The sequence below is a fragment of the Mirounga leonina genome, unplaced genomic scaffold (genome assembly GCF_011800145.1).
Source record: "Mirounga leonina isolate KUSES-001 unplaced genomic scaffold, KU_Mleo_1.0 Mir_101664, whole genome shotgun sequence".
Taxonomy (NCBI): Eukaryota; Metazoa; Chordata; class Mammalia; order Carnivora; family Phocidae; genus Mirounga; species Mirounga leonina.
Window position 1 is genome coordinate 15083876 of NW_023270175.1, and position 23905 is coordinate 15107780.

Below are 23905 nucleotides of genomic sequence, written 5' to 3' on the forward strand. Positions count from 1 at the left end.
GAAGCAAACCTGGTTAGCTTTGCCAATCAAAATTTCCCAGCCCATGTGGTTGGCTGACTCAGGTGACGATGAGTGCAATCAAAGTAAGATCATAGGTGTGATTATAAAATGGATCTCCCTTAGCCTTGGTTAGTTCATGGCCTTACAAGATAACCTGACCTTAGCCAGCTGTTTCATAAAGGTCAGATGCAGACAAAGAAGGCTGGATGGAAGAGTGTAACTGTCTCAAGACATTCGCATCCCCAGTCCTGGAGAAATAACCCAAAGTCCATGTTCTACTAAAGGTTGCTCAGAATCTACCTCTTTGGATGAAAAGGAATGTGATTTTGCAATGAAAACTTCCCAGTAGATGTTCAAATGAAAGCTGGATGGGAACACCAATGACCGACTCCCCAGTAGGATGCAAAACAAGGTGGAGGAACTTGGATGAAGCATTTCTAACCAGGGTAGTGAGATCAGTTTGTCTGAGAGCCACATGGGCTCAAGGACCACCTGTGGTTCCCTCTCCTGATTTAGTTAATGTGTAAATTACAAACCAGGAGAAAGTGACAACAGGAAGGGTGGTTCGAAGAAGGCAAAGATTGAAGATGACCATGTCCTGATTCTCTGCCTTTTCCTCTTTTCCTAAGTCCAGGACTTAGGAGACTTAAAACTAAGTGAAGTCCAGGACTGCCTTCTTTCCCTAGATTCTTTCACTTCTTCTCCTGTCTTCCTCCTACCTCTTCTTTTTTACCTGTTACTGTTCCTTGATTCAGTTCCTAGCTTCTCACTGGATCTACTGACATTTATGTGGACAAATAACTGTGGTGGAGAGAAAGAGCACAGGGCTCTAGCCACTTATGAACTGTGCAACACTGGGGAAAGTCACATGACTTTGTAAACCTCCGATTCTTGATCTTTTAAATGAGATTAATGCCACACTGCAGGGTTGTTGTATTTCAAAGGGGACAGAGGTCACCAAAGCCTTTTGAAAACTGTAACACATGGATGATTCATCAATGCCAAGGTGCACATTTTGCTTCGTATTTTTAACATCTCTGAAATAAGTATGTATCTCGCAATCAATGCATGTTATAGTTTAATTGGCAGCATTCTCACTATACTGGCACTAATTTGAAATCAGATTGTTGTATTTGAAAAGAAATATACTAATATGGCCCTCTCTAGGTGGTGGACTTATAAGTAATTTTTTCCTTGTACTTTTCCAAGTTTTCTGCATCAAATATGTGTTGCATATGTGTAATACATATATATAGCACTATGTATGTATGTATGTATATATATTACATTAAGAAAACAGTATTAATAAATATTTTAAAAGCTTCTTAAGTGCAAAGAAATGGGCACTCTTGACCATGAAATGGACTATTATTCTTGAGGGAAACTTGGCAGTATGTATGAAAAGCCTTAAAAACATATACATCTTTCTCTTTACACGAGATACCTAAGCTAGGCAAATTCATAGAGATAGAAAGTAGAATAGGAGCTGGGGGAGGAGGAATGGGGAGTTACTGTTTAATGGGTACAGATTTTCTCTTTGGGATAATGGAAACATTCTGGAAATAGACAATGGTGATGGTCACACAACATTGTGAATGTACTTAATGCCACTGAATTGTACACGTAGAAATGGTCAAAGTGGTAAACTTTGTTATGCATCTTTTACCACAATTTAAAAAAATTCCACTGTGGGGCGTCTGGGTGGCTCAATCGGTTAAGTGTCCGACTCTGGATTTCTGCCCAGGTCATGATCTTAAGGTCATGTGATCAAGCCCAAGGGTGGGCTCCATGCTCACCCCCTCTCTCTAAAATAAATAAACAGACATCTTTAAAACAATAAAAGGAAAAATTGTATATCCTTTGAAAATAAAATAAAATGAAAAGCTGCTTACCACTTTGAGGATTCAAAATATGATGCTTATTCAACGACCAGCCTCCTAGGTTAGAAGCATCCATCTCAAAGCCTTGTAAGATGACTGTCCTTTTCTCCCAGAGAATAAAGTCAGGGCATGTTTCATATTCATATCCCACAGATACTGCAAACAAAGAGTTAATAACACATTAGAGCATTTTAAAATGTTTCCTTCATTTTTACACTGGTTGATAATTCTGTGGATATTGCATTTGCTATCGAATTCTGATGTGGGCTGAAATTTGACTGCAAAGTGCCTTTCACCTCACACGGTAGAGTAGAGCACTGGCATCCAAAAGCAATCATCAGTCAGTGTGTGCGTATTGGATACGGACTCAGGTGAGTGAGTGCGTGCGTGCTGTCATTTGGTACATACCATACGTTTATGGACATTAAGCTTTGGGCTTTGGGGTTGGAGGCTGTGTTGTAAAACTGAAGAAACAAGCTCTGAAGGCTTAAGCTATGCTGCTATAATATCTTTCTTTACTTTTCTAAGAGAGGCGCAGGGAGGGCTGGTTTCTTCTCTCTCTAGAGGGCAAAATGCATTTAGGAAGCTGGTTTCGGAGTACTGGGTCACTTATACAACAACTGACTACACATGAGACTAATACAAATCGATTTGCCCAATTTATGTTTTCTTTTGTGCTAACTGGCCGTTAGTTTGCCAAGAAGTCTGAGTTCGCTTAAAGCACGGCAAGTGTAAATTCCACCTTGTGCACATTAGATTTTGGTTTTTGCATAGAGCTAACCAAGGGGATATCACCCAACATTTGGCCTCAACTCTTATGAAGCACAGATGTTGTGCATTAAACTTGGCACCCTGGAATGCCACTAAAACGGAAGTGGGAAACGAGGTAGCATGGGTGCCTCTGCTCTCCTGAAATATGGCTAACTCAAGTACACCAAATTCCAGCCATTTTCTCAGTTGGTAAACCTGCTTACCTGTCGGAACCCCAGATTTCTGATTCTTGAATTTAAAATGCTTTCTGTCCTCATAATGTTCTAAGCCTGAGAGTATTGACTCATTACACTGCATACCCCGAAGCTGCTTTCCCCCTTTCTGGCAGCTTCAAATATCCCTAGCTAGTAGTTGGCCCTTGCTTTTCCAGTTTCTGTCTCCACCTGACTCTTTAGATGCCCCTGGAGAACTCATTCCTCCTTTTGTCATTTGGTTATGAAAACTGGTAATGAAAATGTGTGCTTAAACAATGCCAGAACAAGAGGTCCTAAGATGAAGAATTAAAGCAAACTAGTTTTGGGTTTTGGCATTGGGTGAAGGGAAATGATGGTAATTTTAGTCAAACTGATTTATATGTGCATGTGTGTGTGTGAGCATATGCACAGATAAGCCAAAAAGTCTTTATGATTATGAATATACAACTCTCTAGCATTGTGGATCATCTGTGGCCAATTTTAAATCATAGGTTGGCTTCTTTTTGTCCCGTGCTCTACCAAAGCTTTAATAGGGATCTTATAGGGCCATCTTCACTGGCTGTGTGACCTGTGCAGTCGTGCAGGGGCCCATGCTTTGAAGGGTCCCATACTTTGTTCAATGCTCTGCTGCCACTGCCTTGAAATCCTTAATAATTTTTTAACACAAGGTTCTGTATTTTCATTTAACACTGGGCCCTGCAGATTATGTAGCTGGTCCTGATGGGGATGCCCTTCTACCCTGCCATAAGCTGGCGAAGACTCATGGAATGCAAATTCATTTTATTCTTAGCCCTAACCAAGCATTATTAGCAAGGGAGATCAATGGGGAGCGGGAAAGACTAATCATAAAATGGAAATAATTTCTAAATGGAAATTAGCTCTGGATCATCCTGTGTCAATGCTGTTCTCTATTAAGGTGGATAGAAACAGAGAATTTCAGTGAAGGAAAATGATCTCAAAGGTATTCTAGGTTGGGTTACAGTCATAGCACAAATCATTGCTGTCAACAATCTCCTGGATATCGTATCATGGCCCCCAGTGCTTGCTAAACAACTCTGGTAGAGTGGAAAGAGTTGGTTTTAGAGCTAGAGTCACAAAACACTTCAACTTTTGGGTCCACCATTAACTAGCTGTTTGGTGTCAGGCGAATTATTCTGCATCTCTGAGAATCATGTTCTTCTCTGGTAAGAAAGCCAGGGCAGGGGAGGATGGACTAGAATTGATGATTTTTAGACCCTCTTGGGTCAGGGAAACTTTTATTATGAATTTGATAAAAGTTAAGAATCTTCTTCCTAGATTTCTTCCTAGAAAGATGCAGATGAGGGGCGCCTGGGTGGCTCAGGTCATGATCCCAGGGTCCTGGGATCGAGCCCGAGCCCCGAGTCAGGCTTCCCTGCTCAGCGGGGAGTCTGCTTCTCCTGCTCCAACTCCCTCTGCCCCTCCCCTGCTCGTGCTCTCTCTCTCCCTCTCTCTCAAATAAATAGATAAAATCTTAAAAAAAAAAAGAGAGAAAAATGCAGACACACACAAAATTTTATATACAATTCTAAGGGGTTCACTGACGTCCTGAAATCCAAATAGAGATCTCAGATCAAAGTCTTTTGCACTAGATAATTTTCATAGCGCCCCTTGAGCTCTAACACTCTGTGATTCCAAAGTGCATTCTTTCAAGATTGTGTTTGATCGATTCTAGTTGGGGATTAAACCCAAAAGCCGAAGAGAGGACGGGATCTCATGTTGGCAAAATCAGGTGGTGAGAAAGCATACTTAGGGCCATGTTGGTATGTTGAATAACACGGTTTCTGCTTCTCTTGCCAACATTTAAAAGTCTTGATTAATAAATAATCGCAGCGACAATTACAAGTTCCCTGAAAGCCGTCATCTCTTTCCCTACCATTGTCAGGATCTGCTTTTTGTACATTGTAAGCCTGGTGAGCTCCCCTAGAATCCTTTCTCCGGAAGGTGATGATGCAGTTTTGCAAATAAGTAGTGTGCCCTGGTGACCTCCAGTGGTGGTTTGGAGCCGGATTTTTCCCTCTCAGTAACAGTTAAAGATCCTCCTACCTCTGTGGCAGGAAATGCTTACATAAAGTATCAATTAAAGAGTTCTCACTGCAATGGTAATGAGACATACTCTTTTCACCTCATATCTGCTCTCTCAGTTGCTCTCTAGTCCACAACAAAAAAGTGCCTTGGCTGCAAACCCCACAATGATATTACTTTTTTCCCCTAGTCATGGCAAATAGCAACAAGACAGCCACTTAATAAGTTCCCTCTAATTTTTATTAGGTTTACTTTCTTGGGAGAAAGCTCTATGAGCTAATAAATTTATAATTTATACTTAAGACTTGTCCAAAATTTCAACTAGCTTTAATGAGAATGGCTGTGTGTTGGGGTATTTTTGCATGTGGCTTCTTGCTCAGAGCAACAAGGCAAGGTTTCTTTCTGACAGCAGCCCACTTTAGCATAATCCTAGAATTTGCAGTCGGTTTAGGAGAAGGCAGACGTTTCACCCCACAGAGCTGAGCTACTCTCCAAATGCACAGGAAACTGGCCAATACAGAAGCTACCAATCCTAGACTTCTCTCCTGGAGGCGGACTGTAATGAGCTAAATGCCTGCTCTTTTTCATATAATTAAATATAGGGGGGAGAGGGGCTATTCAGGGGCTGGCAATGAAAATGCTGAGCCCTTGGGCGCCTGGGTGGCTCAGTTGGTTAAGCGACTGCCTTCGGCTCAGGTCATGATCCTGGAGTCCCTGGATCGAGTCCCGCATCGGGCTCCCTGCTTGGCGGGGAGTCTGCTTCTCCCTCTGACCCTCCCAACCCTCCCCCCTCTCATGTGCTCTCTCTCTCAGTCTCTCTCTCTCAAATAAATAAATAAAATCTTAAAAAAAAAAAAAAAGAAAATGCTGAGCCCTGACATTACACTCTGCCTGGTACTGTGACAGCTGAGTCTCAGCTATGAGCAGAATGGACCACCACCATTTCCCAGGGCGGCCTGTTGCCTATCACATCTGATCATCAACATAGCATGGTGCAGGCCACAGAATCAGCATTGGTGCTCTGGAGTAGGGATGAGGAAGAAGAGTGTAATAGGAAGGAAAAAAACCATTATTCAACAACATTTCAGAGGAGCTGCAGAAGACACACTGGTCTGGCAATGGGCTGAGATAGGTGGGGAAGGGGGGGTCCCGGACTATACTTCCCAGGAGCTGGTATAGTGGTTCCATGCTGGAACGTATATATTGGTAAGGCAGGTGAGAAAAGATCCATTAATATAGCAGAATGCGTTTTCTAAACGATGTGACTGCCTCCCTCGTGACACCCTTAATTCTGTCTGGATTTCTGTCTTCCTGTGTTTTCTCCCTCACCTCCACACAGAGGTGTTAATGGGATGTTTCTTCACCAAGAGTCATTGATGGTCAAGATAGGACTGTTACATTTGCAGAGGGCTCTGTCCTCTGGTCACAGGATCGTACCTTTGACTTGACTGTTAGTCATCTTGCAAATATTGACACTGGCTTATGAAGGAGACTTTATTATACTGCTTTATAAAGAAAGAGAGCAGCTTGCTCTCCCAAAGTCATTGGACATTGGGCAAAAGAACTGAATGCTCATTCTACTTCTCCAAGCAGCAACATTTGTATAATGTGGGGACTACAAGAAGGCTGAGGGCCACGGTGCCCCTGACATCCAATTCGGTGACTGTGACATTCATCTATAAGGGCTGGTATAGGAGACTGACAATAAATAGCCAAGGTAAAGATGTTATGCAAGGAAGCTAATGTGCAAAATATGACAAGATTAAGCAGATGATTTTCAACAGCCTCAGGCTAAGGCTTCAGAAACCATAATGGTTGCATTTATGAAGGCAATACATAAGTAAAAGTAGTCTGATAGTGTGAGAAACTGACATGTTACTTCATGAACTCAAGGAACATGTAAAAATAATTTCATGACATTTAAAAGGTAACTAACAACAAGATAAAAACTTTCTTATCCAAAAAGAATCATTAAATAGAACAACAAACATTTCCCATTATTTTAAAATAGATTAATGGAAAACAACAACAGTAACGACCAAAGACAAGAGACCGAAGGAACCAAATGAAGACCATGGCGACAGTAGACCAAGACTATATAGATACAGTGCTATCTACTGAGAACAGGTATGTGCTCTTAGAACTTCTACCCTTTCCTATTCTCTGGTGATTTATCATAGGATAGGATGACCCCAGAGGTTCCTCAGTTTGACACATTGCCCAGTGGCCTGAAATGTTTTGTTGATTTATCTATTATTCCTGGCTCACCAGGAGTGTCAGAATCAGGTGATGAATTTTTATCAAGTGCCTCTTCAGCACTTATGGAAATATTCACATAGTTTTCTTTTTTAATCTATTAAGGTGGTGAATTATAGCAATAGGCTTCCTAATGTTGAACCATCTTTGTGATCCTAAAATAAACTCTATTCAGGGTGCCTGGGTGACTCAGTCGGTTAAGTGTCTGACTCTTGATTTCGGCTCAGGTCAGGATCTCAGGGTCGTCAGGCTCCATGCTCAGTGGGGAATCTGCTTGAGATTCTCTCCCTCTCCCTCTGCTGCACGCCACCACACCCCCGGCAAATAAATCTTTTTAAAAAACTCTTTGGTTATAATGTATTATTATTTTTAATGAATCACTGGATTTGATTTGGTAATACTTGGGATCGATACCCTAGCAGTTTACAAAAATAATGTTCAGACATGTTAGTGCTCCAAGTGAGGTAGTTGGATGAAGAAAACGGACAGTAGAAAAAGTAAAAAGCATCCAGCAGTGAGGGAGCCACACAAGAGGTCCTGTACACTGAAATCTAACATAACGAGATTTTTTTTTTTTCCTGGCTGCTCTGTTCGAGCCTTGCTGTGTAGAAGTGAACCCAGAATGTGGATGACCTAGGTGCCATGAAGGTAGGATGGTGTTCTGGCTCACACTCACATTTGTGAGTGCCTTAGTGTACCTGGACACAGCTCTCCTCTCCCTTGGAGGCACGTCATCCCACTACATAGGCAAGGCTAAGGGGTTCATTTTAGCCTCTGCCCTTGTTCATTTGTTTGTTCATTAAACAAATATGCAGTATTTAATGGGTATCTCTTGTTGTTAGGAACTAGAGATATGAGGATGAAAAACACAGAACAAGACAGAATGTCCCCCCCTCCCCCTGCTGATTCCCTCCCCCACGACACATGAAGCTCACATTCTAGTGGGAGGACAAAATCTAAAACAAAAACCACACACACACACACACACACAGAGTGATAAATGTTATGATGGGAAAATGAAGTGTATTAGTAGCGAGTGTAACAAGAGAATTTAAGGTGGAATGGAGAAACAAGGAAAAGCCTCTTCATGAAGAAGGGGGTTTATCTTATGAAGTATAGGGAAGAGCATTCTAGAGAGAGCAACATGTGTGCAAGGCCTTGAGGTTTGGTATCTCTGAGAGATTTTAAAAAGGTTAGGGTGGCTAGAGGGTGGGTTTCTCTCTAGTGTAGCAAAAACAAATGACGAACGACCCCTTCCCCCTCCCAGTGCGAATTAAGACAAAAGATTACTATCCTCTAGCAGTACTTAGGCATTTTTCTTGGGAGAGGTTTTAGGAAAGAAGGAGGCTGTTATTTAATGACTTAGCAAACCTTTACTAAGCTGCTCTATGTGCCATGCAGGTGATTCACAGGGTAGGATAATTTGTCATCTGAGAGAGGCCAGACACCAAAGGGTTACCTATCTTTTGGAACTTTCATCCATGGCCTCTTTAATAACTATCACAAAAATAATTTCACCTTACATTTGTATAACACACAACAGTTAAATACATTTTTTTGTATATTACCTAATTTGAAGACTCACAAAAACCTATGAGGCAGATATATTTACTCCCACTTGATAGATGAAATGATAGAGTCAGAGAGGTAGAGTGACTAGTTCAAGTTCATCTGGCTAGTAAATGGCAGAACCAGAGCTAAACCCACTGACTCATAAGCAAGTGCTTCTTCCCGCTATGCTTAATCACAGCTATAAAGGGCAAGACCCACAGTTCAGAAGTGCTAAATAAATGATGTTTCATTTGCTCTGAATTAAAGAGATAAGGATTGGAGGGAGGCCAGGCCTAGCCTTGAAGGAGAAGTACCCTGTATTCTGCTTGGCCAAAAACAGCACCCAGTTATGTTGTTGTCATGATGTAATTATGAACAGCATCCCCTTTTGTTCTCAAAAGTATCTTGGTTTGAATGATAAATTAGATGGTCACCCAATCTTAGAGAGATACCTGCATCCTGCTCTGGTATGGGTTGGGAGAGGGAACTGGAAGGCAAAACAATCATAAATGCTGACTTGGAAAATAGGACATATGATTTGGAAAATCATTTAAGTTTTCTGTCTCTTGACTCTGTCATCTTACCAATGGCTTTCAAATTTTTATGCCTGAAAGTCATTTGTGACCCAGCATACACATAGGGAGAGACACACATATACACACACACACACACGTGTAATTGAAGCCAAGTTTTCCAAAACAATGCTCTCCTAATAGCTTTACCTTCTGATATTTTCTATTCTGTTCACTTTTGTTCTATGTCATTCCATTCCATTCCATTTTATTCCATTAAAAAAATACTGGTCGACTCACCAAACAGATTTCATAATCTACTAATGGGTGTGACCAGCAGTTTGAAATGGGCATGGACCATTGCTTACCAGGATATCAGGGTCATTTAAAAATCCTGGTAAGCTCCAGGCACTCTTACTTCTGGAGATCCTATCTCACATCTTGTCAAACATATTAAAATGGATACAATCCACAACCCATACCCTGCATTAAACATATTTCATATGCAAGTGTGAAAATTGAGAAGCACTTGATAAGCTGACATAATGCTTCATTTTGTAGACATTTATTTAAACATTTATCAATGTTGATTTTCTGGTTTTCTTTTCATATTTCGGTGCCAATATACTTATTTTTCAGGTTGCAAACATTCTCACAGGTCCTTGAAAAACTCATATCCTTGGTGTTATGCCTATAAAGCTGAATGGATAAAATAGCCCCGCTCTCAGTTAACGATTATAAATTCATGAGTGGAGAGAAATGATGAAAGATTATTATCTCTGCTAGCTTCTTTGACAGAAAGCCACTGGGGCGTTGAATTGGGTGCTCAGTAAGGTGGGTTGGTCAATTTAGCGAAGAGAGGCAGCAGGGAAAGGCATGCAGAACTCAGGACCCAGAGATCCGAGTTTGAATCCCCATTCTGTAGAGGGCTTTAGGCAAGTCACATGCTCTCTGAACCTCAGTTTCCCCCTCCGCAGAACGAAGATCATGTACACCGCCCTATGCCTACCAGGCAGGAATGTTACAAGGATTAAAATGAGATAATGTACATGAGAGTACTTTGCAAATTGTAAAGCACTACCCATTTATTATTAAAATATTCAGTGGCTGTGATTTTTGTGGTTGCCCAGCCTGCACAGGTTTTACTGAAGGGAAATTTATGAACACTAAAGCATCATTCTCAAGGATGTTTTGTGTGCACAAAGCAACCGTAGCTTAGCACCTATTACTATTAATGTCCCCTTGTTTCTCTCTAATACAATTTAGACAGACTCTTATGCACCGTGAACCTTTAGGAAGTCTAGTTCTCTCTGCAACACCACTCTTTCTTGCCAAACTACTGTACTAAATAATTATGCAATTGTTGTTGCCAATAACCTTGAAAAAAATAGAATTGTTTATAGCAGTGCTACTAAAGGCAATGGCTGATTTCCTGAACTTCTAGGACTCCAAACCGCTGTGATTTAATTTAATTAAAATGAAGACCGGGCAGAATGCATTATTACATATTGATAATGTATGCAGACCCAGGCGGACATAGGGAATTATTTCGACAAAATTCATATAATGGATGCAGATCAGAGCCCCTGAACAAGCCAGTTTGTCAAATTAAATAAGCCGTCTCTAGAATTTTAATAGTACTGTGAACTTAACAATAATGATTTTTTTTACATTGTTTTGCAAGTGGCAGAGTTGGGAAAGATACTAAATAATATACAACGATTTCCAGACATCATACCTTATTGAGAGTTAGAGAATCAAGTGCTAGGGCCAAATTATTTCAAATGCACAGATGGAGTTTTTTTAGCAGGGGAGTCTTGTCTGTGTATCAGACAACAAAATCTTTAAGCCGGATGAACTAGTGATTCTGGGTTTTGTACCGCAACCCTGGGAGTGATTTTACTCTTCTTCTACTTGATCAATAGTGTACTTGGATTAATCAATCTTATCAGTTGCCATTGATACTTTGCCAAGGAAGTAGTTCACACTATCTCTGTTGATAATTTATTCACTCTGGTATTGTTCTTCCACTTGTGAAATCTGTTGCATTGCAAAAAAAAAAAAAAAATGGTGGGATACTCTAGGATCTCAAGCACTCCTTTCTCACTGTGGCTGTCCCTCAACCCTCCATTCTTCTTTTGAGACACCCTAGCCCTTAGGGATGCCACCAATTCCCCACAGCTGAGCTATGTGGGAAACAAGAGTCCAACATTTCAAACTAAGTGGGCATTTCAATTTAGATATTCACCATTACTTCAAATTCAGCATGTTTAAAGCTGATCTCCTCTTTCTCCATCACCCAGAAATGGGTGGGACAGAGGTTCATATTTAACTGGCCTGAAAAGGAAATAAGAGTGGGAGAACTTTCCAGCCAGAATTTGAACCCAAATCCTTGCTATAACTGGGACTGTAGGAATATTGGTCAAGGTTTGTTTCCTATTACTGTTGTAACAAATTACCACAAACACAAAGGCTTCGAATGAGACAGATTTATCATCTTACAGTTAAGGAGGTAAGAAGTCTGAAATGGGTCTCACTGAGCTAAAATCAAGGTGTCAGCAGGCTGCATTCCTTCCAGAGGTTCTAACAGAGAATCCATTTCCTTGCCTTTTCCAGCTTCTAGAGGCCACCAATATCCTTGTTTCTTGGCTCCCTTCCCCCATCTTCAAGGCCAGCAATATTTGACCCTGATGTGCCTTTTTTCTACAGTTATACCTTCCTCTAACTCTGACCTCCCCTTCTGACTCCATCTTCCACTTTTAAGGACACTTGTGATGACATCAGGCCCACCTGGATAATCCAGAATAATTGTCCCATCTCAAGGTCAGGTGATCAGCAACCTTAATTCCATTTGTAACTTTAATTCTCTTTTGCCATGTAAAAGAATACATTCACCGATTCCAGGGATGAACATTTTTGGGGAGTGGTGGTCATTATTCGGCCTGCCACAAGACTATATACTAGGACCTCTGAATCTGAAGCAAACCTGAGAAGTGACATATATAACACCATTGTTAATATCTGGGGCAAAATGTAGTCTGTTTCTTCTCACATTAGTTAAGCAATTATAAAATATGGGCAGGAGTGCAACTAAATCTTTTCTTCCTTGTTTGTTTAGATTCAGTCATCCCCTATTAAGGTATGAGCTCAGTGGCCACATCCTTGATCCCTTTGTCTCCACTATTTATTGTCTGTTGTGTTCATAAGGTGCTCACAATCCATCTGCAGGGAATTAGATTCTCCAACTTCATTCTAACACCTGCTCTAAAGTTTTACCACTGTCAAGAAATTCTCTTAGTCTCCATGTATATGGAAATGGAGACTAGGTAGTAAATAAAAAATCCCTTTAACCAAGATTATCAAGGACATTTCCTGTAAGGTAAATAATCCATATTGCATTTTAGGCACTATGCTTGAAATTATTTTGGCTATTTTGTTTGAGATCTTTGCCAGTGTTCTTTCTCTATCCTAAAAAAATATTATGTCCTTTAAGTGCACATAAAATACCACGAGTAATACTTTTTTCCCTCTCTCTTTGGATATTTCTGGGTAGATCAATTTTCTTTTGTTTTTGTTACTGTTAATTAGCCTTAAAAATGAACTAACAACATATATTTTAGCACTTTAATTAAGGCCATTTTATAGTTAGAATGCTTCAGGAAGTTTTGATCAGGAATATGATTGTAAAAATAGAAAGTAAACCAATACCCATTGGCAAACAGTAGGAATGGAGGCTTCACCACTGGTGTGTATACTAGAAAGTCTTTGCTTTTCTTTATGTTTTAGTTGTTTACTCAATAATCCATGGGCATATTAGAGGCTAAGTCATTAAGAGTGCTTAACTACAACAAAGAAGAAAATTTTATTTTTTTATGTTTTTTAGAGATTTTATTTATTTATTTGACAGAGAGAGAGACAGCCAGGGAGGGAACACCAGCAGGGGGAGTGGGAGAGGGAGAAGCAGGCTTCCTGCCGAGCAGAGAGCCTGATGTGGGGCTCGATCCCAGGACCCTGGGATCATGACCTGAGCTGAAGGGAGATGCTTAATGACTGAGCCACCCAGGCGCCCCAAGAAGAAAATTTTAGAATCTTTAGCACTGGAGGTATTTAAAAGAAAGAGAAGTAACACATTTTATGCATAAAGTAAGGTTGATAAAATGGTGCAGACACCATGGAAAGCAGTTTGGTGGTTTCTCAACAAGTCAAACACAGAATTACCATATGATCCAACAGTTCTATTCCTAGGTATATTCCCCTGAGAACTGAAAACAGATATTCAAAGAAATACTTGTATATGAATGTTCATAGCAGCACCACTCACGATATCCAAAAGGTGTAAAGCATCCCAAATGGCCATCAGTTGATGAATGAACAAACAAAATGTGGTATCCATGCAACAGAATATTCTTCAGTCCATTCCATAGAAAGGAATGAAACATTGATACATGCTTTGACATGGATGAGCTTTAGAAACATTATACCAAGAGAAAGAAGCCAGATATGAAAGACTGCATATTGGATGATTCTATTTGTTTGAAATATTCAGAAGAGTTAGATCCATAAAGACAGAAAGGTGATTGGTGGTTGTCAGGGCCTGGAGGGAAGGGAGGAGTGGAGAGTGACTGCTAGCATGTGTGGGGTGCTACTTTGTGGGGTGATGCTGAGAATGTTCTGGAATTAGATATTGCTAATAGTTGTACAACACTGTGAAAATACTAAAAATCACTCAATTGCACACTTTAAACGGGTGAACTTTGTGGTATGTGAATTATATCTCAATAAAGCCACTATTTAAAAAAGTAAGGTTGAATTCCATTTATGTGAACCCTGGCAAGAAATGGCTGCTAGACATTGTCTTGGTCAGCTCTTCATGAGAGTACTGGGTAAACTGCTAAGTATCACAACTTAAGAAAAAAGTAAAAACAAACAAGCAAAAAAGTCAATGAGCCAGCAGGGGTTCTGTGGAGGGTAATAAGGAATTGGAAAACAAAGCCCTATGGAGAAAAGTTAGAGGAATTTTGGGTTATCTTAGGGAAGCAAAGGCTTTAGGATAATATCCCGGAGAGAACATGAGGTTTCAGTGTGCACCAGTCAAGGTCCCAGCAGGAATCACACATCACACTCAAGTGTTCACACAGAGAGTCAGATGAAGCGGCTATTTACAGCAGCACAAGCAGGGTGAAGGGAATCGACAAGGGCTGGTGACCCATTCAGGGACCGGCAACACTGAGAAGCCTCCTGGGTTCGCAGGGCCAAAGGGAGGGAATGACGATACAGACCAGAGAGCCTGCGGGTGTGGAGGAGGGGCTACCGGACAGGAGCTGCCATCTTCTAATGTAATTGTTGCCAGAACTGCAATGAGGCAGGGAAAGGGGTAAATACCCTGACCTCCTTCTCCTTCCACCCTGCAGTCCCCAGATGGTGCTACCCATTGACCACATCAAATGGGAAGCCAGACAGTGAATGAGTCCAGGCAATGCGGTCCCTAGAAGCCAGCCTCTCATAGCCCAGAGAAGGGCAGAGGAGAGAATGTGCATGTGCGTGTGCGTTTGCGTGTGTGTGTGTGTGTGTGTGTGTGTGTGTGGCAAGGAGGGAAAATGGAGAATAACTGAGTGCTTAGCTGCTATACCTAGTTCCCTACTTAGAGAAGCTGAGACAACAAATTCCTGCGTAGGCTCCATGCTTTATACCTTTATACCTTGTGATCCCAATATTCTGGCCACCAGCAGAACTGCAAAAACACTACCAGTACTCAACATCTGTTGAGTGCTTACCGTGTGTGAAGCACTTTACATTATTTATCTCATTTAATCCTCCTATTATAATAACCTATGAGTAGCATTCTCTTTATGATACCCATTTTATAGATGGAGAAACTGTGGCACCTGGAGATTAACTCATGGACCCAATATTTCATAGCTAGTAAGTAGACAAGTGATGATTTGACCCCATGGAGGGGGTCTGGCTCCAGAGTTGTTCTCTTAACCACTACACTCACTGAAATAGGGATCGAGCAGGAGTCCATAGGCTGGCCAACAACCTTGATGGTAGTTAGCCTAATGGTAGAGCTCTGCTTAGGGTGTTTACCCTATGGCTGACACAATCCGATATTCTAAGAGGAATCTGGATGCACGGTACAGAGCAAGTCACCAGACTGTGGGGTTTGAAGAGCTGAGAGAAAGGGAGGGTAGTTAATAAGGGTGAAGGGATGAGTTCAGGCATCAGTGTAGCCGAGTCACCATGGAAGGTGGCAGTGGCCTCTGGCTGCAGAGGGGACAACTGGAACTGTTGGTAAGTTAACAGAGCAGACATTGGCTTCCTAGAACTACAATGTGTCTTCAGCAAGGCTGTAGCTTGCTGATGCCTTTTCCTGTTCTTTCTTACTTTCCCATGTCTTTACAATAACTCCTCACTAACTGAGGAAATCTGAACCACTCTATGTTTCTTGCCTTCTAATAAAGTCCAACCGAGATGAGTTAATTATTTAAATATATGAGGATCTCTTGGGCAAAGAAAAGTCACCAGTTTTTGTTTCCCCGCCCTCTATTAGTTATCCTCTGGAAAGAAAGGGAGGAAACTGACACACCAAAGTCTAAAAGATATATGTCAGTTATATGGGAGTTATTCCATGATAGACACTTCCAAGGGAGAATATGAAAACATCTCCTCTGGAGAACTTTAAAAATAGTCTTCTCCTCTGTCCAAGGGTGGTTTCCATGAGATAGTGCCTGAAGGCAGAAGAATCAATGGCTCCCAGCTGTGACTCCACACACCTGTGTCAGGTCCGTTAGGAAGTTTTCACTGTCTTCTACAGGGTGAGAGGGAAAAAAAGACATTGCTGTCTGTATGTCTGTCTCTCTCCGAGCATCAGTATTAGATTGCTTACTGTCATTTTTTAAAGACAGAATACTCCCTTTTCTGATGTTAGATATCCCTCTCCTTGATGAAATTACGGTAGTGGTAGGTGAGTAGTAGATGGTAGCAGGTTTTTTTTTTTTTCCTTTCTTTTTAAGATATTCTTGCTTGGCAAAATAAAAAGCTGGCAAATCTGTTTCAGTCTAATTTTTTTAAATGTCATTTGTCTGACCGAATTAAATATCTGAGAACCATAGGCCCAAAGGACCTCCAAAAGTCCCTACTATCTCTAAGATTCTAGGTTTTAGAGTCTTGAAATAACAGAAAATCAAAGACTAGGAAGGTGCGATGATTTTTTTTTTTTTTTTTTTTTTTTGCATTTAACCTACTGAAGTAACAAGTTAATGGAGTCTAACTATCTTAGACAGAAGAGATAATAAGTGGAGATGCCTGTAAGTTAAAATTTTGTAGTTTCTAAGTGGAAATGACAGTCTAAATGTCAAACCCAAAAACATGGCCTAAAGAACGACACACCAAAGGTCACAGTTAGAAGGCAATATTCAGCTCTGGCGACAGTTACAAGTCAGATAGTATGGGACGACACTAGTACGCAGCCGTCTTGAGAGGAAAACTAAACTAGTTTTGAAGCAAAAATCTGTCAAAAGGGAACTCTGAATAGGTCCAAAGAGAGTGGTTTGAACGAAAAAATGCCTTAGATCCTTTAAATAAAAGAAAACCATAATGTTTTGGTACATAATTATTCCACATACAAATTAGTATGCAACTAGTATTTTCTGTTTGGTGAATATAATGCTGCTATTTACATAGAATTAGTTCAACATACCCAAAGCCTCTGCCAGGCCCCAAACCTTCTGACCATAGATGTCAGTCTTGTTCCAAGCAAATGTGTAGATGAGATTAATTGCAGCAGGAAACCACTTCTGCGTGAGTCGCCCTTCCACAGCTACCGTGAGGTGTACTTTTATCATTCCCATAGGAATGGTTGAATGTGTCAGAAGGATCCGGAGGAGGGTTTTATACCCAGGGGTGCGGCTGCTCAGGTAACTCAGCCTCACAAAGCTGGAAGGAATGGGGATCTCCTCCTGTACAACCTGAAAGACAAAAAGCCAGATGGGCTCTATTGGTGGTCATGGGTAGAGGAGGACACTGCATGCTTTCTTGTCTTAGAGACACACCAAAGGAGAGAGGTTAAAGGGATCCTGTGGACGCCCAGGCAAGAATCTTGGTGAGGCTGTGTGGCCATAGGTTTTGAATTTTGCACTCAATCCGCATGGGGACAAGACATCCAACCAACCCTGAGGACTGAGCTCCTCTTTTCCCTGCCAGGAAAGACTGTGAAAAGAACAGTTTTCGTTTTTCAACAGTGTTCCAAAAATGCTTGGTAGGAGTTGGAAAAGATCACACTGTTGGATGTCAGGCCTTTCAGTGCTCTGGGCTCCACTGAGGGGTCTTTTTCTTATATATACATACACAAAATCTTGTTTGGTGTGTTGTCATATATTACAAAACCACTGCTGTAATCCTTATTCAGGCCAGGCTCTCTAGGAGGAAGGACTCCAGAAACAGGCTCAGCAAAGTGATATTTTGTGACAGAGATTATGGTTTCTCTAGAATTAATCTTTACTGATGCAATCAAACTTGTCTTCTTTGGACCTTGGGAATGACCTCGAGGGTCAATTTTTTAATCAAATTTTGCTTACATATTTCTCTGTGTTTCAATATACCAATAGCTGGGAATAAGTTTTTCCAAGTTGACACCTGTAGACTGAGAAGCAAATAACTCCCATTAACTCCTGTGCACATTTTATACTAAATGCTGGTCCCAGAATGAAACTACTACCACTTGGCTTCCTTAATTAATTGCTATTACTTATTTGTTTATTTGCAAAGATGGAGTTAAACCACCAAAAGTGGTCACTAAAACTGAATCTTGTGTTCCATGACTTTCAATTTTCAAAACTCAGCCGAAGAAAGAGCCTATTCAGTACTTTTAAGGTGACATGAATAGTGTGGATATTTTTGTGCCCTCACTCATTTTTAGCTCAGTACCTTGTCCCTTGTCCCTTTTCCAAACAAGTGCACGTAGTAGGACAGGTTGTTAGATACATGGTATCTCATATTATCCAGGATTTCTGGTCATTCTTTTTTTGGGGACACAAACTGCTTTTGTCTATTCTTTGCCTGATTTTCCTTCCTCTACATTAGCTAGTTGATACCCGAGCTGTCCAATGGCTTTGTCTCCTTAGGTGGTGGCAGAAGTACATTAGTGAAGGCCAGCGGGACACTTCCCACCTTAGTATTTTATTTCCCTATGGAAATATGCACTGCTAGAGCAGTTTGAAAACTTCAGTGCTAAAATAAACCCATACTTCCTAATGACAAGTATACAGAGACTGGTGTATCAGTTCAATGCACTCAGTAGATATGGTCTTGTTTTTTCTTCCTTTCTAAGGAAAACCAATGGAAAAGAGAGGAGGGGCAACTCGGACTCCTTTTCCAGCAGGGCACTATTTTTTTGTGAGTCTTTCACAGGTGGTATCCTCCGGGCATTCCTAACAGCTACTGGGAATGTTGTGATGGAAGAAAAACCAATTCAGTCTCGGAATGTCCATTTACTTCCTCTCGAGTATACTTCTTGAATTCTGAATCTGTGAGACTTGTGTCCATTTTGGTAGCTTCTGCATTTAACTATCATTAAAATGTTTCTATAATGTGATGAGGAAATTTATGAGGAAATTATACTATAGATGTTTGAATGGCTTAATATTGAAATGAAAATATTGAAGGCTCAATAAAGAAAAATTCTCAGGAACTATAAAATACCAAGGTTCAAAAATGTGTCTCGCTCTGACATATAAAGCTTGAACACTCAAAAGCAAAGCTTTAAACAAAACCCATACGCTTGAAAACTACCTTTGCCAAACACAGCTAGACAAGAGGCGTTGTCATGACGTCTAAGAACAATGACAATGGATACAAACTAGACAATGGAAGGAAACTAGATTTCTTAAGGAGCTTTAATTTCAGAACCACAGACGGTCCCACCTCATTGATTATACTGTTACAACTATTGAGCTAGCTAGCTAGCTTTGTTCTTTAGAGCACAGTGTTCATTAGGTCAAGGTTTGGGGCTTAATTCTCATGACAGCTAGTTCATCTTGCTTTGTTCTACGGCCATAGATAGCACCCTATAGCCCTGGCCAATCACTTTGCAAATGTGTGCCAGAGAGATTACATTTGAAGGCTTCTCTTGATAAATGAAGGGCAGCCCATTATGGGGCTGGCAGAAATACCAAGAAAAGGAATCCAGCCATTATACGCCAGGGACCACTCCATGATACTATGATTTTATACATTCAAAGGCCAATGTACCCACCTGCAGCTCAGGAACAATAGTTCCCCTCTCTGGACAGGAACCTCCAAATGATGTGAGTGGTGAAGGAAGCACAATAGGGTTTGGGCTGATAAAGTTGGAGATGTCGCAGGATGGTGGGTCTGATACAACTCTCTGCATGGTTACTTTCTCTACCACAATGAACTGATTCCAAGGTAACCAGAGTGTCCTCTTCTCAGACAGGAAAGGTGATCGGTCAAAAATTAAGATGACGGAAATACCGCCAATGGCTACGAGGTCAAAGCTGAGAAGGAAAAATATGATAGTTTCTACCAAATGAACAACCAAAATAAAGTTCAAGTTAAAAAAAATAGGTAATTTTAGTGCACTTTCCTTCCTTTGGGACTCAACTCCATCCATTCGTATTTCTGTTTTATAAATTCCCTCTAGCTAAATATATGGATGATTTCTTTTCACTAGCCAGTAGACTTTTGAGAAAAAACTCCCCATCACCAGCTGATATTCACCCCGAATTTGTAAACCAATTTTAATACTATCTTAAATAAAATCACTGCATGTATTTCTGCAAAGCCATATCTTATCACATAACATTCAGCAGTGTCTTTAATATAATACATTATTCATCCTCAAAAAAATTACTATAATGTAACTCAAGAAAAGTAAAGAGCCAAAAGGTTAACTATCTTGTTCGGAGTCACAAACATAGTGTCAGAAATCTGGTGGTGTCTTTGAGATGGCATTTGGAGAAAGATAGCAGCAGAGGAAAGCTGTTCAGTGAAATTTGCTTGAACAATACCATGCCTGAACCCTCCACATCTGCCTGCCCACTTTGGCTCCTGATTCTACTTGAAGTCTACATTTAGGATTTCTGGTTCTGTCTAGAATGCCTCTTGGTTTCCTTTTGTAAGACAGCCTGTAATGGACCCTATCCATCTCCGCTGACAACACCTTCCATATCTCTGACAAAGCAAGACTACCTCTCCTGTAAGCCAATTCTGTCCATCACTTGATGTGGTATCTGACATTACTCTTGCATTGGAACATAACAGACTCAGATTTCAGTTCATTCTGCACTAGATGATTCTACCTTACTTCTCTTGTAAGCATAATGATGTCTTTGAGATAATGTACTTGAAAGCATTCAAAAAGCATAAAATACTATGTAAAAGAAAGATAATGATAAATTATTACTATTATATCATAAAAATGGGTAAAGGGCAATATGATGCTCCTTAATATTCAGAGCAACTTAAATCCACAGGAGAGAGATGCAAGCAATTCCCTGCATTAAAAGAGATGTTTGTAAAACACTTTTTAAATGATAGAATGCCCTAATAGGGAATCAGACTTAATTAAGGATATCTCACCACTCCCTTCATATGACATTTATTGTATTTGTTATAATATTGCCTATCATGTCTTGTTGCAGAAATCTTCCAGATAAAGATAAATGGGCAGTAACAAAGGATGGCTAATACTGTGTTTTTATTGTTACTTTTTCAGTCAAGTGGCTGTAATGATAAGGCAGTTTCCAAAAAGAGAGTTTGAAGAACTACAATAGTTATAGAAAATAATCTAGGTTTGAAATTAAAAAAAAAAAACCCAAATGGCTTATGATTTAAGGCAGGCTGAATTCATTATAACACAGAAGCTGTTTAAGGCAAGTGTGGTGGGGAAAATCCTACACTACTTGTCAAGAGACCTTTCCTCTAGTTCACATTCTATGTTGATTTACCTCCATGTCCTTGGGCAAGTTTGCTTTGCCCAAACCTTGGCTCTTGCCTCTTTAAAACTGAAGTGCTTATTTGAAAACAAAAACAAATGCACACACACACAAACTATCCAAACAAAAACACGTACCTGGGAATTATTCTCTACTTCTAGAAAGATTAAGCAGACAGGCAGGCATCTTGTTTTGTAGAAAGAATGGGGTTTGGGCTTCATACACACCTGGGTTCGAATCCCAGCTCTGCCATGTTAGCTTTGTGTCTTTGGGCTAGTTATTTAACCTCCATGAATTTCTGCTTTCTCATTAGTAAAATGGGGCTAATATGATCTATCACTCAGCTGCTACTGCTAATGAGTAAATAAGAGAGAGACTTAAGGGTCAAGGACTCAACAAATGTTAACTTTCTTCTCAAATCTGATCCTTGGCTTTATTACATTTACAGATGTATCCTCTTGTAGTCCAAATGAACTGTAGGCCAGCTTTTGATTATCTCCATAAGCAGATACTGATTTTTAAATTCTTCTGGGAACTTCCCCTAGGTTTCCTGTGATGGTTTACTTTTATCTGTCAATGTGGTGGGGCTATAGTACCCAGTTATTCAGACACTAATCCAGGTGTTGCTGTGGAGGCATTCTGTGGATGTGGTTAATATCTACACTTAGTTGACCTTAAGTAAAGGAGATTACCCTTGATAATGTGGGAGGGCCTCATGCAATTAGTTGAAAGACCTTAAGAGCAAAACTGAAGTTTCTCTGAGGAAGAAGGAATTCTGTTTCAAGACTGCAGAGGTAGCATCAACTCCTTCCCAAGAGATTGCAGTTTACCAGTCTCTACAGGTTTGAACTTGCCAACCCCACAATCACATAAGCCAGTTCTTGAAATCTCTCTTTCTCTCTCTCATGTATACATTTATACGTATGCATGTACACACATATACACACACAGGTTCTGTTTCTCTGGAGAAACCTGATTTTTTCCTCTTCCCATCTAGCTGGTATATACAGTAAACACAGTCAGACTGATTCATTAATTGCCACAGAGGTGGAAGGTGGCTCTGTGGTCAAAATTCCATCTAATCATTCCAATGCCAAATTGCACGTTCCATGGATCATTAATTCTTTGGGATTTTCCCCACCACAAATGATCTCCATTGGCATGGGTCATTAAGAACAGTTTATCAAGTCATATGATAGTGAGTACAAAAGACCCAAGGGAGAGGACCTATTTGTCTGGAGACTTGTCAATCCATAATAAGTCAGACCAGTCCTAACCATAGATGGAAGACTATTGAGGCCAATGCAAAATGCTTATTTCTGCCTTAGAGTATCCATAAATCCACAAACTCTTGATTTGAGGGGAATCAGAGGGAATTCCCTGTTTCATTTTCTAAAGTCTTCCAAACAAAGTTCCTGAGACCTTTAATGCTTCTCAAGAATCTTCTAAGAAGGTCAGCACTTCACCTGTTGTGCTTATCACTAGCTGAACTATAATATAAAAAGTTCTCTTTCAAAACTTTCCTGAGCACCTGTTATATAATCTAAGTTGAAGGTGGCTAATCATAGAAGATATGAGCCAGATTACTTGGGTTCAAATTCTGGGCTCGACCCTTATTAGCTGTGTTAATTTGGATACGTTTTCTCATCTGCCAAATGGGGAAGATGATAACAATGCTTCCTATCTCATAAAGCTGTTGTGAGGATGACACAGATCAACACTTATGAAAATGCCTGGCAAACAGTAGATACTCATACATATTCATTTTCCTTTAGAATTGCATTTTTCTTCTATTCTGCTACTTTGGCCTCTCCCAATCTGCATGTCTCATGTCTTCTTACTTTTAGAGGGCTCATTCTTCCACTGCCATCCTTCCTCCTGCTTTTCATACATCACTTTGGTCCCATGACCTACACTTTTCTTGGTTCTCTAGGGAAAGTTGTCAATTAACTTGTGCAAATGGATGATAATGGGGGTAATTAGTTCTACATCCCACACAACATATTTGCATTTAACTGGGACTTTTAGAGTCAACAGCTTAACCCAAAGCAGTGATGCCATTGGTGGGAACTACAGGCAAGGGGGGTAGACAGGTTGGACTGAGATTTGGAGACAGAGGGCCCCTTACAGCATCTTACCTATCACACTCTGTCTACTGGGTATTTAAATGCTAATCTCAGCCTTTCTAGAATCCTTTTGCTCTCAGGTATAGTTTCCTTATGATACTCTGCTTTTGAAATGTACTTAGTCTGAGGGAGCAAGAAGCAGAGACATATAAATGGAAACTCCCATCACACTGTCACTTTATGTCCAGGACATGACAGTGGGACAGTATGCTTGGCGTTTGGGGCACAGATTTTGAATGCTTACACCCTTTGTGGAGCATGAGGGGAGAGTTATTGCCAGAGGGGATTCTGGCTTTATTTGTCATCTACATAAACCTAGTTCTCACAGAGAGCTCAGCAGACGAGGGTCTTGGCATTTTACTTAAAACAAAAAACACAAAAATGACGACAAAAATTGTTCCTCTTTAATGTTTTCAGTAAACTGGAAATTGAAATTTTTAGATTTTTTAGGCCTTGTTTCTTTTAAGCTCCTTTGTAAATATCAAATAATTCACTGAAACCTTTCTACACATGCTAAAAAAATCCCTAAAGGCCCATGAGTTCTCCAAGGGAGGTCAGATGTCTCTGAGGGCATATTCAGTTTAAAGAAATAATCCATTTCTCAATTTCTGGCACATG

General features: G+C 40.4%; 1 protein-coding gene across 1 annotated transcript in view; it reads right to left on the minus strand.

Moving 5' to 3' along the window:
* Positions 1 to 23905, minus strand: part of TENM1 (teneurin transmembrane protein 1) — a 785358-nt gene that overhangs the window by 116901 nt on the left and 644552 nt on the right. The window contains exons 19-21 of the mRNA XM_035008354.1: positions 19460 to 19721; positions 16907 to 17174; positions 1893 to 2036 (exon numbers count right to left, since the gene is read on the minus strand). Coding sequence (XP_034864245.1) covers positions 1893 to 2036; positions 16907 to 17174; positions 19460 to 19721 — 674 coding nt within the window. The remainder of the gene's footprint in view (positions 1 to 1892; positions 2037 to 16906; positions 17175 to 19459; positions 19722 to 23905) is intronic.